The sequence below is a fragment of the Cyprinus carpio genome, chromosome B3, assembly GCF_018340385.1.
Source record: "Cyprinus carpio isolate SPL01 chromosome B3, ASM1834038v1, whole genome shotgun sequence".
Classification (NCBI taxonomy): Eukaryota; Metazoa; Chordata; class Actinopteri; order Cypriniformes; family Cyprinidae; genus Cyprinus; species Cyprinus carpio.
In genome coordinates, this window is record NC_056599.1 from 10987683 (window position 1) to 11000617 (window position 12935).

Here is a 12935-nt window from a genome sequence, read left to right on the forward strand (position 1 = left end):
ACCGATGTTTTTATCAGCTGTTTGGACTCTCATTCTGATGACACCCATTCACTGCAGAGGATTCATTGGTGAGCAAGTGATGTAATGCTACATTTCTCCAAATCTGTTCTGATGAACTCATCTTCATCCTGGATCACAAAAGGGCTGACATCAGTGGATACATTTTGTAAAACACGAATGTGTTGATAGTTATGTGCTTATGATTTAAGTATATGGGGTAAGTGTTCAAGCATCAAAGCTGCATTGTAGCTTAAGTTATAAATTAACAGAATTTTCCAACAGGTTTTTTTTTTTTTAATGTGGATTGGACAAGGCAATGTAAATAAATTGCAGTTTTAATAAAGCAGTTTAGGTTTCTGCAAGACACAGCAGACATACTTTAATTATTTCTCCCTGATTTCGATCATATGATTACGATTTTAGATACATTAATATTTTTGTTCATACAGTGTCAGTAGAAGTTTTGTTTTTCTGTGTCCAGCACAGGAATGAACTAAAAACACACTTTAGACAGACAACAAAAAGGTTTTGATTCTCTCGATCAATGCCTCTCTATGTGTTTTTGCATGTCCTTTTCTCCTCTATTTGAGCATCTATCAAGTCTATTTTAGTTCAACCCAAAATCACAAGCTTCATAAAAATGCACCTAAAAATGCAATTACTGCTAAATAAACACTTTGTTCCACAGCCTTAATAAAACTTTTCACATACTCATGATTTTTTCTTTAAGCGTCTTTCAGGTGTGCTGTTTGTCTGGATGGCTCTTGAGTTTGTGGAACTTGACACTGTCGAGTTTCTCAAAGCGCTTGCCGCAGTGTTCGCACGTGTAGTTGAAAAGCGCTTCAGACGTGTGTTTCCTCATGTGCCAGTTGAGTGACGCTCGCTGTCGACACTGATACCCACATATCTCACATCTGTAAGGACGGGTTCGAGAAAAACACTTATGAAGTGACATGTTTCAAATATGGCAGATGTGGCCATAAGAATCGTGGTCGTTTCACTGAACTCACTGTAACGGCGTTTCTCCAGTGTGTGTTCGTCTGTGCACCTCTAAGTGATTCTTGCGCTTAAACGACTTGCCACACGTTTCACAGATAAAGTCTCGCACACCTGCGTGAAAGAATGTAAAAATAGGTTTCTCATTACTGATAAATAGGATTAGTTGATTAAAAAACAAAAAAGGGATGAAAAAAGATATTTAAGTAACATTTAAATTATTTTTATATTATCACTTCATGATTAATAATGTGTGCAAACCAGTGTTATCAATAATGAAAACTACAATAAACACATTATTGTACACACACACACAAACACACACAAATATATATATATATATATTATACAAAAAATAAACCCATAATTATTTTTATATATATATATATTTTATATATATATAAAACATACAACAACGTCATTAAGGAATAAGCAAACTAATAAATGAAAATTAATAGTATAACTTTTTATATTATAAAAAAAAAAAAATTAAAAATGCAAAACTAATAAATTTAAAATGACAATATTGTAATAACTGATGACTGCACCTGAGTGTATGATCATGTGCCGATGAAAAATTGAAAAGAGAAAAATAAAATGAATTTATGTTAAAAACGTAATAATGTAATAACTGATGACTGCACCTGAGTGTATGATCATGTGCCGATGAAGATGGTTGGAGAGATAAAACTTCTTCCCGCAACCTGGATGAGGACAAACTTTGGTCCTGCCCTTCCTGTGCACCAGGTTCACATGATTCTGTACAAAATACATCATAGAAATCTTTTGAAATCATTATTTAACTTACAACCAGAAGCAGACAGTCTGATTTTTAATCTGCACTTATAGTTGTTGCCGACAGTACAATATGAACTCTGAGAGAGCAAAAATTAACCAAGCGATTAAATATTTAGCGATTTACATTCCAGTGTTTACAATATTTAACCTACCCTATATGTAAGGAAATTTCATTTCCTGTTGCTAAGGTGCCAAACAATTAAGAGGCATTAAAATGTTTCCTTTGACTTGACCATTAAAACAGGCAAAGCACCTGGCCGCTCAGATTTACCTCAACACATTTCAGTGTAGAATTTTCCAGCTTCTATTTATAACTGCTTGTACTGTGGCATTGGTCTGTGCTCTCAGGGATTCTCCGGCCGCAGCCTCATTAGACATGCACTGCACACATGAGCTCACCTGGAAACTGCTAATAGCCACATACACCTGACTGCAGCCTTCATACGGACAGTGGAACATCTTCAGCATGCCGTCCGCCTCGATTACTGGACCCCGCCGGCTCCGCTTAGACCTGACACAAACACACACACACCACTGAACTCAGAGCAAATCACAGTTCATACACCGTGCTGATGATGTCCCAGACTGAGTGTGAAACACAAAGCAGCAAAACAGTTTTTAGTTCACCGTAAAGTAACAATGCACAAAATACCATGATTTGGTGTCCATAAAGATATTAAGCAGCTGTTTTCAGCACTGATAATAACAACCATTGTTAATATTTGTGCACCATTAATAACTGATAACAACTGAGCAGCAAATCAATGATTTCTGAAGGATCATGTGACACTGAAGACTCGAGTAATGATGCAGAAAATTCTGGAATAAATTACATTTTAATACATATTTAAATAGAAAACGGTTATTTTGAATTGGAATAGCATTTCACAATATTACAGTTTTTACTGTATTTTTGATCAAATAAATGCAGCTTTGGAGACCAGATGGTGTTAATTATTTCAAACGTTTCACCAGTAGTCTCTATCAACTTACATATTTTTTTTAGGTTAAAGGTCATGTGTAAACCAAACCCAGCTCAGCTCAGAGACAAAATGCTGACAAATCACTTCCTGTCATTTCTCCTCGTAAGTAGTTGTTTAATCACTGAAAAATCAGGCATGTGACCTGGTGAAACTATAATGATTAAAGTGTGCATAAAAATTAGAACACTTAGATGTCTAAAGTCTGATGTCAATGAACGAGTCAATATAAACTACCGATTTTTTTATTTTTTTATTTGTTCAGTAAAAACTATAATATTGTGAAATATTATTACAATTCTAATTAACTGTTTTCTATTTGAATATACTATATTTTAAGATGTAATTATTCCTGTGATATTTTCAGCATCATATCTCCAGTCTTCAGTGTCACATGATCCTTCAGAAATCAATGTAATATGCTGATTTGCTGCTCAAGAAACATTTTTATGTTGAAAACAGTTTTGCTGCTCAATATATTTGTGGGTTAAAAAGTTATTGTGAATAACTTCACTATTCCAGTTTTGCGCATAAGTTAAATGTGAATCTTTGAATGGAAACGTAGCTACTGACACCAAACTTTTTCAATGGTGGTGTATCAGGTGAAAAAAAAATACAAAGACTAGAGGTTTCATGTGTGGGTGTGTCTATAGGTTGACAATGACTGACCTACTGAGAGACTGCTGAAGCTCTTCTGAACAGTGGGTTTCTTCACCGGGATCCAATAACCGCTTCTCAGCCAGATCTGGAGTCATTAAACATCAACAGAGTGTCTTCAGAACATCACTGTTCAAAATCCTTAAAATAGCTTATATTACTGAAACTGGTTAAACTGACACCAAACTCATAAGGAAGTAGTTAAAAGCGGTTAAACAGTTTCAAAGCACACATGATTGGCCAAGGAGACACAGGACAGGTCACTGTACCGGTGCTGTGTCCTGTCTGACACATCTGATTATACGACACGTCCCCGATCAGTGTACATGTGACCTCCTCAACATCACCACCACCCACGTTCAGCTGAATGCCTTCAGACGTCAGAGCCTCGTAACTGGGTCCCGTAATTATGATCAGCTATGGGAAGGATGGAGGAGGGAAACAGATAAGGAATTAGGAAATCCAAAGAGGTCAGAGTTCATCAAAGTATGGGATTAAAAAGGAAAATTCTGTCAAGACCCTCTGCTGAACACACACACACACACAAAAAACATCCTGAACAATCAGTGGTCAACTACCACAAAACACAGAACGTCCCACTGAAGTATCATAAAAACAGTCCAGAAAACCTAAAGACTCCATTCAGTGTCTTTACCCAAGTCACATTTATTACATTTCTGCATATTCAAATTTCAAAGTCATTTGGATGACTTTTATGTTGCTTTATTAGAGTTAATGGTGCTTTTTGACCACCCAAAACCTATAAAATCTACATATGAGCTTAAATTGGAAATGCCACTAGACAGCTATTAGAAATGCAATGCTGTGAAAAGTATTTCAATAATATAAGCAAACACATCAACTTTCCAGCAATAAGATGCTAAAACTACAATAAAAGCGAAATACTGAACAACTAAAACTAGAAAACTTTGAAAAACTACAACTAAAGAGAGAAAATGAAATTTGAAGTTCTGAAATGCACATTTATGTTAAGAACAAACTGCAGATAAAGTTTCATTTTATCTTCTAATACAATTTTGAAAATGATTTTCCCTAAAGTTCTTGAGGCGTCCATCTTAAATACCAAAAATAAAATCAGTTTGACAATTTGTGGCCACTAAATTCAATAAAATAAAATGGAAAATTACCATGAATTAACTTTTGTTTAGAACAGAGTGTATTGCGGTTTTCTTTTTATAAATGTAATGAAGTCTCAATAAGTTGACTAAACAGCTTTGAGAAATGCAATTGCTTTGAAAAATGAAAAGTTGTAAATTTATGTAAATTGAGATTATTATTATTAATGTATGTTCATTATATGTTCAAATATCATTATTATGCCTTTAAAACATGGAGAAAAAGAAGCTTGCAAAAACTGTACTGTGAACGACAGACAAGAGAAAGTCATAAAAGTTTTGCAGCAACATCCAGTTGATTTTAACTTGTAAATAAACTACTAATATAAACTACCAAGTAATATAATTAAGTAATTCTTTTACCAAAAAATATGATGCATGAATATGATATTGAAGGGACAGTCCACCCAAATTGAAAATTCTGTCATTATTTTCACAACCCTGATTTTGGGTCTCACTGACTTTCATAATATGGACAAAAAAATACTATGGACGTCAAAGGGGACCTGAAACTGTCTGTTACTAACATTCTTCAAAATGTCTTCTTTTGTGTTCCACAGAAGGTTGAAAGTCATACAGGGTTGGAATGTCATGAGGATGAGTAAATGATCAGTTTCATTTCATTTTTGGGTAAACTGTCCCTTAAAGACATGGGTGATGCGTTGGTGTTCACATATGAAAAGACATACACACCAGATATGCAAAGAGACTTATTTCACTGCAAACGGTCAAATGGGGCACGCATTCTGACAATGATCAATGCGTATCCCCAGGGGACTTATTTACATGTCAATATAGACGATGGAAATTAAGCATGTCCAATGAAAAAGCAAACAGGAAGCAACAAGGAATTTGTGTACCTTACAGGAATACTCCACCCCAAAATGAAAATTTTGTCATTAATCACTTCCCCCCATGTGGCTTCGTTCGCCTTCGGAACACAATTTAAGATATTTTGGATGAAAACCGGGAGGCTTGTGACTGTCCCATAGACTCCCAAATAAATAAGTGTCAAGGTCCAGAAAAGTATGAAAAGCATCGTCAGAATACTCCATCTGCCATCAGAGATTCAACCGTAACGTTATGAAGCAACGAGAATATGTTTTGTACACAAAGAAAACAAAAATAACAACACCGTAGTGCCATTTTTCAGAATCTGAGCTGTACACAGGAAGCATACGTTCAAAATGGCACTACGGTGGTGTGGAGACACACAGAAGAGAGGAATTGTTGAATGAAGTCGTTATTCACTGCCTGCGTACAAGTATTCTCATCCAAAATGGCACTACGGTGGTGTGGAGACACACAGAAGAGAGGAATTGTTGAATGAAGTCGTTATTTTTGTTTTCATGTACAAAAAGTATTCTCATCGCTTCATAACGTCACAGTTGAACCACTGATGGCAGATGGACTATTCTGACGATGCTTTTCATACTTTCCTGGACCTTGACACTGTTACTTACCGGGCAGTCAATGGGACTAGGGTATCGTGTATCGACGATAGCAGATGTCTCTGTCGATAGTCAAGACGATATCAGGCTCATTCTCCTATTAATGTATTAAATTATAATAATAATTATTATTATTTTTATTTTTAATAGGCGGCTTATTATAATTTGCCTATCAAACTGCCCAGCTATTTCATTTCAGTACCGCATTTCACACACACACGTGTGCAAATGAGGATTAGAGCCACAAACAGATGTACATCGTCTGCTGATAAAAGGTATTTCGTTGTATTTTAACAAGTAATCTGAACGGCCTATATATGTGCAATATTTTAACCGAGCCCTCACTAACTGAGTTTAATGCCACAGTTATGTTAGAATGCATCTCATTCTTGTTTCTGTGGCGGTGCGTCGGGCTCGTCATGCGGCGCGCGGACCGAGCCTGTATGACCGATGCATCAGTTAAATTCAACTTTACTCCAAATATATGAACTTACCTGTTTTGAATACCTTATATTTAACATGTTCGTTTATGTCCAATATTAGTGTTAAACTGTTGGTCTTTAAATGAAATCTACTCTTGATTTTCACCATTGACTGATTTTGCAGAACATTTAGACTGATAACTTCCGTACACAGATGCGGCAAATTTGTCACAAAACTTTTTTTAAAGTTTTTATAATTTTTTATATTAGATTTAGTTTATTTACTTTTATTTATTTTAAAACGGCATGTAAAACAAACTAAAATGATAAATGTTTCTTTCGCAACTAGATGAAACAATTTTTTTTTGTATACTTTTTTTATGGTATCTTTTGAATAATTTTTAATTACTTTCTAGTCATTTGTAATGAAGGGTTTTTTTTAAGGCATATTTCGTTTTATTTGAAGTCATCTAGTGACTCTAGTGGGTCTCTTCTGTTTCCTTTGACCTACCTGAGATCCTCCCAGTGTGGAGCGCTGGTCCGGCAGCTCACATCCGCCCATCACCGTCTGCAGGTCCTGACTCTCAAACAGTTGGCTCTGCGCTGGGGCGGCTGCTAACGAGGGAACGTCCTCCACCCCGCCTTCTCTGGAACAACTGGCTCCATCCTGACTCTCCTGTCCGTCCGTCAAGGGTGCTGTGACAAGCACACATCCGTAACTCTCCGTCAAGCCGCCTCCGCTGTCTGCCTTCTCTAAAGTTCTCGAAGCGTCCGTCTGCTCCCTCACAGGGTCGCTCTCTCTCACCGCATCCTGACTCGAGGCTTCTCGGTCCATGAGCACCTCCATCTCCCACTCGGCCTGGCTGCTCAGACAGCGCTCAGAGGGAGCGGGAGGACTGCTGTGGGCCGCAGGGGACCCTGGGAGATCACTGAGGGATGTGCATGTCATCTGATGCTCCACATGATGATCATCGTCTTCCAAGACCTTAAATCAAATACAACACGAAAAAGGGGGTTAAACAAGCGAAACATTCATGAAATACAAATAATACAAATAATGAATGAGATCAATGTAAAATTTAAATAAATGAGAAATGTAATACAAATAAATGAACAGAGCTGAGATCAAAATGTAAAATTTAAATTAAAATAAAAGTAGAGCTGCAACAATAAAATAACAACAACAAAAAAAATAAAAAAAAAAAAAATAAAAAAAAAACAATATAAAATAATAACAACAACAATATACAAATATAAAAAAAAATACAAATATACACAAATATAAATCAAAATATTAATATAATATACAATAAAAAAAACTTAAATTATAATTTATTTTTCTATTTTCACTTTTTATTTTAAAGTTTTAGTTTAACTTTTCTTTGTTTTTATACACAACTTTATTTTTAAGATAAATACAATTTGAATTATAAAAAGATTTATTTTGTTTATTTGCTACAGTTCATTTTAGGTTTTTAGGTGTTTGTTGAATTAGTTTTTTTCTAGTTTTTTTCTTTTTAGTTTAACTTTTCTTTGTTTTTCAGCATTTTTATTAGCTTTTGTTTTTTGGATGTATAGTATTTAAATAGTATGCAATGCAAAGTATCTTCATTACATAGTATTTTTTTTTTGTAGTTTATTTAGTTTTAGTTATTTTTGTATTTCAGTTTAAACTAAACAAAAATGAGAAATTGAGAAATATTGCCACTTGACAACTAGCTTAATATAACATTTATTTTCTTCCAAGGTTTTTTTTTTTTTTCGCGTTTTTATTAACAGTAATAACTCTGTTTGCACATTAACCATCATCAGAGAACTGTGGAAATGTATATGTATCGTTAAATTATTTAAGAAACTATTTCACATCTAAGGGGTTCGGCTGACAAAAAAAAAAAAAAAAAATTTGGGAAGCCCTACAATACGATATAAACACAGCGTAAGATTTTCATACCCTGCAGCTGCCCGTGGTTTTCCAGCTTCCTGCTTTGGGTGTTGATACTCTCACTGACAGCAGCTTTCTTCTCTGGAGGCCTGTCCTCCTCATCTTTCTCCATAACACTGTCCTCCACGTCTGACTCGGACTCGCCTCCTGCAGGCCAGGGCAGGTTCTGCACAAACGAATGCCCCGCCACACACTGCCACAGTGCAGATGTAGACAATCCCACAGTGGGCTCCACGGCCCGCAGCTCAGGCTCATGCTGACATGACTGACAGTGACCCTGATACCAGCTCACCACGGTCTGCAGACTGGTGGCAGACACCTTCTTCCCTGCAAAATAAATACATTAAATAAAGACAAATAAGCAGATGGTATACACTACACTTTTAAAGAAATGAATTAAATTGTTTAACAGTAGCGTATAGAGAGAGGCTCAGGAAACACTGGTTTTGAAAATTAATTAGGATACATATAGTAAATATAAATATTCCTCACCTTTCCTGTGACTGCTGCATTGTTCAGGAAGGGTTTTTCTCCTAACCATCACAACACAAGAGACATGTTACACCATTCATTTTAAAAAGAAAAGCTACATGAAGCTGAATAGTGACCACAGCTGTCCTACAGAAGATCTCAGATTATAGTACAGATAGCAGGTACATCATAGTATATGACTGTTCTTCACTCTTTTTGTGTTAGCAGGTACAGCAAGATCTCAGACTTATAACGTACAGATAGCAACATGTAAACAAACAAAAAAATAAGCAATAAGGTAACTTTAGAGCGTAATTAATAGAAGCAATAACCAAACAAAACATGTAAACAAACAAAAAAATAAGCAATAAGGTAACTTTAGAGCGTAATTAATAGCAGCAAGTGCCAAAGAACACTTGCAAGATCCAAAAAGAAAAGGAATTTTGTTGTATAAGGCACGTATGTATCCATGCATGCATTGCAATGATGCCACATTTAGCCAACTTACTGCACAGTGAGTTTACGTGATGCATGATCAATTATGTCGGTCATGCAATCTGAGTACGTACTTGCCGTATTTCTGCTGGTATTTTTCTCCATATGCAGAATCGAGCAGGATCAGATACTCGGCGAGCCCCGCGTCGCTCAGGCTCGTGCGCCCGCGCAGCTCGCTCCAGACCCGATGCGCTTCTCCCAGATAAACGCGCCGCACATCGTACTTCTTCCGCGACTCGAGCCGCCGCTGAGCCCGGTCCGCGTCGGTCAGCCTCGGGCGACCCCTGCAGCGGCGCAAAATGGCTTTGATTTGCTCTCCGGTGGCTTTGGGGTCTGTGTTTACCGCCGCCATGTTTCGCATCAGCTGTTGAGTTGTTATGTTTTGTCTTAAAGGGAAGTGCCGTGTGTAGCCTTAAAGGAAGTGGATTTTTTATTTATTTATTTTATTCCGTGTTTTATTTTAACTTTTGTTTTTTAAGTTCAACCTTTTTTAGATGATCAATGAGTAAAATTTACGAAAAAAATATTTTTAGCGATTAAAAACGAAGATTATTTCATATTTATTTGAACCGACATTTTGAGTTGGCCAATCAACAGAGAGCACTCTATTACGATAGCCAATCAGATGCGTCGTTCCAGCAGTAGGCGGTGCGACGTCAAGTTCGCGGGAGAAGAAGCATGTTGCCTTTACGCTGTACAGTAGCTGCAGACAAGTCATACTTACATGAAAAATAATAACTGCTGTAATTTGAAGGTAGATTGTTATGGCTGATATTTTAGGAGTCGTTTTCAGACGGTTCGCGTCAGGAACTGTAACGAGTGATGTAACGTTTCCCCCTGACGCTGAAGGAAACACACTGGTGCTCGGGGATGCAAACGTCAGTAGATCTGTGTTATTTCTAGCAGCTGTGACAGCTGCCACAGATCTGGGGCTCAAAGTGCTGTTTTTCACACAGACCCCTTTTCAGTCTCTGCCGGTGTCTTTGAGAGCTTCAGTACCTGGATTAAAACTAGAGAGTCTGAAGGTAATAATAATGGTTCGTTTAATGAGCTTCAAGATAATTAATGAAGAAAGAATACATGTATTACAACAAGGTAATTCAGTCAGAAATGCCATAGACCCCGTAAAACCTATTGTATAATATTTGATACATTCATTTCTAAGGCCTCAAAATTATCAATATAATGAGAACTTGCTGAAAAAACAGTTGTGCATAATCAGCTACATGCCTTCTGATTGATAGTTATGGTATTAGGAGATATTGAGCGACACTTGATATTTATATGCATTTATGTAACGTTAAGTATCTTGATTTACATTACAAGCTATCAGGATTTCATCTTACGTTTTGGCCATATAAATATCAGCATCTGCACCAAATTGCACATTTTTGGCCAAGTATGCACTCCAAATTAATATTATATCATAATATATGATAAACAAAGAAAAAATAATGTCCACGCACTAAGATTACGGCTTTTTTGTTCTACACCTAAACCCAGTTTTGGATGTTACCACTTTACATTTCTTCGCTCATAATACATGATTCATAACACAAGTCCACTAAATATTTTTTTTTCATGCATGTTCATTTACAGAATGTCAAGTTTGTGTATGTGAAGACTTTGGAGGAGCTTGTTGAAGATATAGCGTCCCTCCATGAGCTGGCGTCTGAGGCTGCGTCTCCTCCCTCTCTGATTATCGTGGACGGTCTGGATCATTATCTGCGCGGGTCTAGAGTTGGACCGCTACAGGACGACCTGAGCCCCGTGGCCCACGTGGCGGCCCTCCTGCACGACACCGCTGCTTTTCTCTCCCAGATCCTGCAGAACAGAGCAGATGGCCAGGGCCTGTGCAGAGTCATGGTCTCCTTTCAGTCTGAAGGTGAAGGCAGTCGGGACAGTGATGCACTGGCACCTGAGCTTGTCCTCTCTGTGCTGGACCGTTACCTGCAGGTGAGGTGCACGCTAGAGGAAGTGAAGCGTGACGGGGAGTGGCGGGTGTATCTGTCAGTCATGTGTCCTTCGCTGGTACAGCAGTGGCACATGGTGCTGCGGGCAGGAGGTGCTCTGGAGTTCAGGCCAGTCTTCGGTGGAGAACAGCAGATTCTGGACCAGCCAGAGAAACACAAACAGGAAAACGAGAGATGTGGATACAACTAATAAAATTCATATTGCAAAACAACCGATTTCGATTTGTCGGTTTGACAAGCCATACCTGATCAGAAATTTTAATATTCATTTGTGATATTGACAAACTTTTCTTGACTGAATAGAGATAGTCAACCATACTTTTAGAATTTATATAGCATTGACAATGTTAAAAAACAACAGTTTAATGTGAATTTAAAGTTAAGTATGAAACAAATCTCAGCTTTTATTTGTTGTACGTCTGCTTAACATTTTATTTACAGAAAAATCCATACATTTTATTTTCCTTTTTATTCATTTCTTTTGGATTACGTTGTTTTTTTAATTTGTTTGAACAATATTTTGGTGACATCTAAATAGATTAAATACTAGTTTACATTGCATTTTTTTTTAACTCTTTAGTACTTTATTGTAGGTTTTAAGAATTGTTTTTACAGTTTGTAAATTGCCCAAAATCAATCGTTTTAATGCGCTTCCATGTATTTCCTAATTAAACATGAGTTACTAGCTGTTTCAATCAGTTGTTATAAGTCAGTTTTTCAATCAACTTCTCAAGGGCTGAATTATCTGCAAATGCTCCATAACTGTTTTTATGCATGTTGGCCTACACAAAAGAAAAGTTTATACAAAAGAGAGTCAGTCATTATGTTTTGAATGAACTATCACACTAACACAGAGAACATAAAAAAGGGGAAATGAGAAGACTTTGCTGGGTGAGATACCGTCTGTTTATGCTATAAATAAAAATCCTTTCTTTCTAGAACAAAATAGGAGCTTTTATTGCTGATAGAAAAAAGACAAATAGTTATCAATGCAATTATGAAATAAAACACTCAGTGATTGTAAAATTGGATAGACAGGAATACATGTCAAATGTGTCAGAAATGGCATACATATCCTTTTTTTTTTTTTTTTTTTTTTTTTGCAAGTTTCCATACAAAAAATGGTATTACCAATTTACCTTGGTCAATTTATAGTTATTCACAAATTCAACACATTTGGTTTAACCTTCAGAATAAAGAACACATAAAGAAAGGCAGACAAACTAATGTAACACTGACGCTGGAGGTTTCTGACCATACTGCATATTACAAATAAATGTGCAAATTAACTTAATACACATTATTTAACAGAACTAAAAAAAATGTCAGTAATATTTTAGTAAAAGTAAAAAATGACTTTCTTTTTCTTTCTTTTTGGTTAATGCCACCAAATCGCCCGTTGGTCTCGATCTAATCAGGTCTCACTACAAGTTGTGTCACAAAATTCCGTCTCATTCAGAAATGTCACTTAAGAAAGAAAAAGGAATTGCAAATGTCATTAATGTCATGGTGACTTTAAGAGAAATGGTCTGTTCCAAATCAACCATACAAGCATTCCCAGAATGCACCAGAAGAACCAAGAATGGATGGATGAATTATCCTTCATGTGATGAA

The 12935-nt window shown here is 36.5% G+C and overlaps 2 protein-coding genes across 2 annotated transcripts; one reads left to right on the top strand and one right to left on the bottom strand.

The window, feature by feature from the left end:
* Window positions 1-633: 633 nt before the first annotated feature.
* Window positions 634-9744, bottom strand: LOC109048209 (zinc finger and BTB domain-containing protein 17-like). Its single transcript, XM_042721363.1, has 11 exons — window positions 9423-9744; window positions 8875-8915; window positions 8358-8709; window positions 8244-8256; window positions 6952-7425; window positions 3701-3848; window positions 3444-3519; window positions 2194-2305; window positions 1641-1755; window positions 1011-1110; window positions 634-914 (listed from the first exon to the last, which is right to left on the bottom strand). The coding sequence occupies exons 1-11, from the start codon at window positions 9707-9709 to the stop codon at window positions 737-739; spliced, it is 1896 nt and encodes a 631-aa protein (XP_042577297.1). The 5' UTR covers window positions 9710-9744; the 3' UTR covers window positions 634-736.
* A 233-nt stretch (window positions 9745-9977) lies between these two features.
* swsap1 (SWIM-type zinc finger 7 associated protein 1) lies at window positions 9978-12615 on the top strand. The gene is made up of 2 exons (XM_019083800.2): window positions 9978-10373; window positions 10948-12615. Exons 1-2 carry the CDS (start codon window positions 10113-10115, stop codon window positions 11509-11511), a joined length of 825 nt encoding a protein of 274 aa, XP_018939345.1. The 5' UTR covers window positions 9978-10112; the 3' UTR covers window positions 11512-12615.
* Window positions 12616-12935: the final 320 nt, after the last annotated feature.

Bases quoted from the DNA above. Each gene is read 5' to 3' on its own strand.
- swsap1 (XM_019083800.2), top strand. From the start codon at position 10,113: ATGGCTGATATTTTAGGAGTCGTTTTCAGACGGTTCGCGTCAGGAACT. The intron at 10,374-10,947 runs GTAATAATAATG...GTTCATTTACAG, and splicing joins TAAAACTAGAGAGTCTGAAG to AATGTCAAGTTTGTGTATGT.
- LOC109048209 (XM_042721363.1), bottom strand. From the start codon at position 9,709: ATGCGAAACATGGCGGCGGTAAACACAGACCCCAAAGCCACCGGAGAG. The intron at 8,916-9,422 runs GTACGTACTCAG...TGTGATGGTTAG, and splicing joins TACCAGCAGAAATACGGCAA to GAGAAAAACCCTTCCTGAAC. The intron at 1,756-2,193 runs GTGAGCTCATGT...TATTTTGTACAG, and splicing joins TGGCTATTAGCAGTTTCCAG to AATCATGTGAACCTGGTGCA.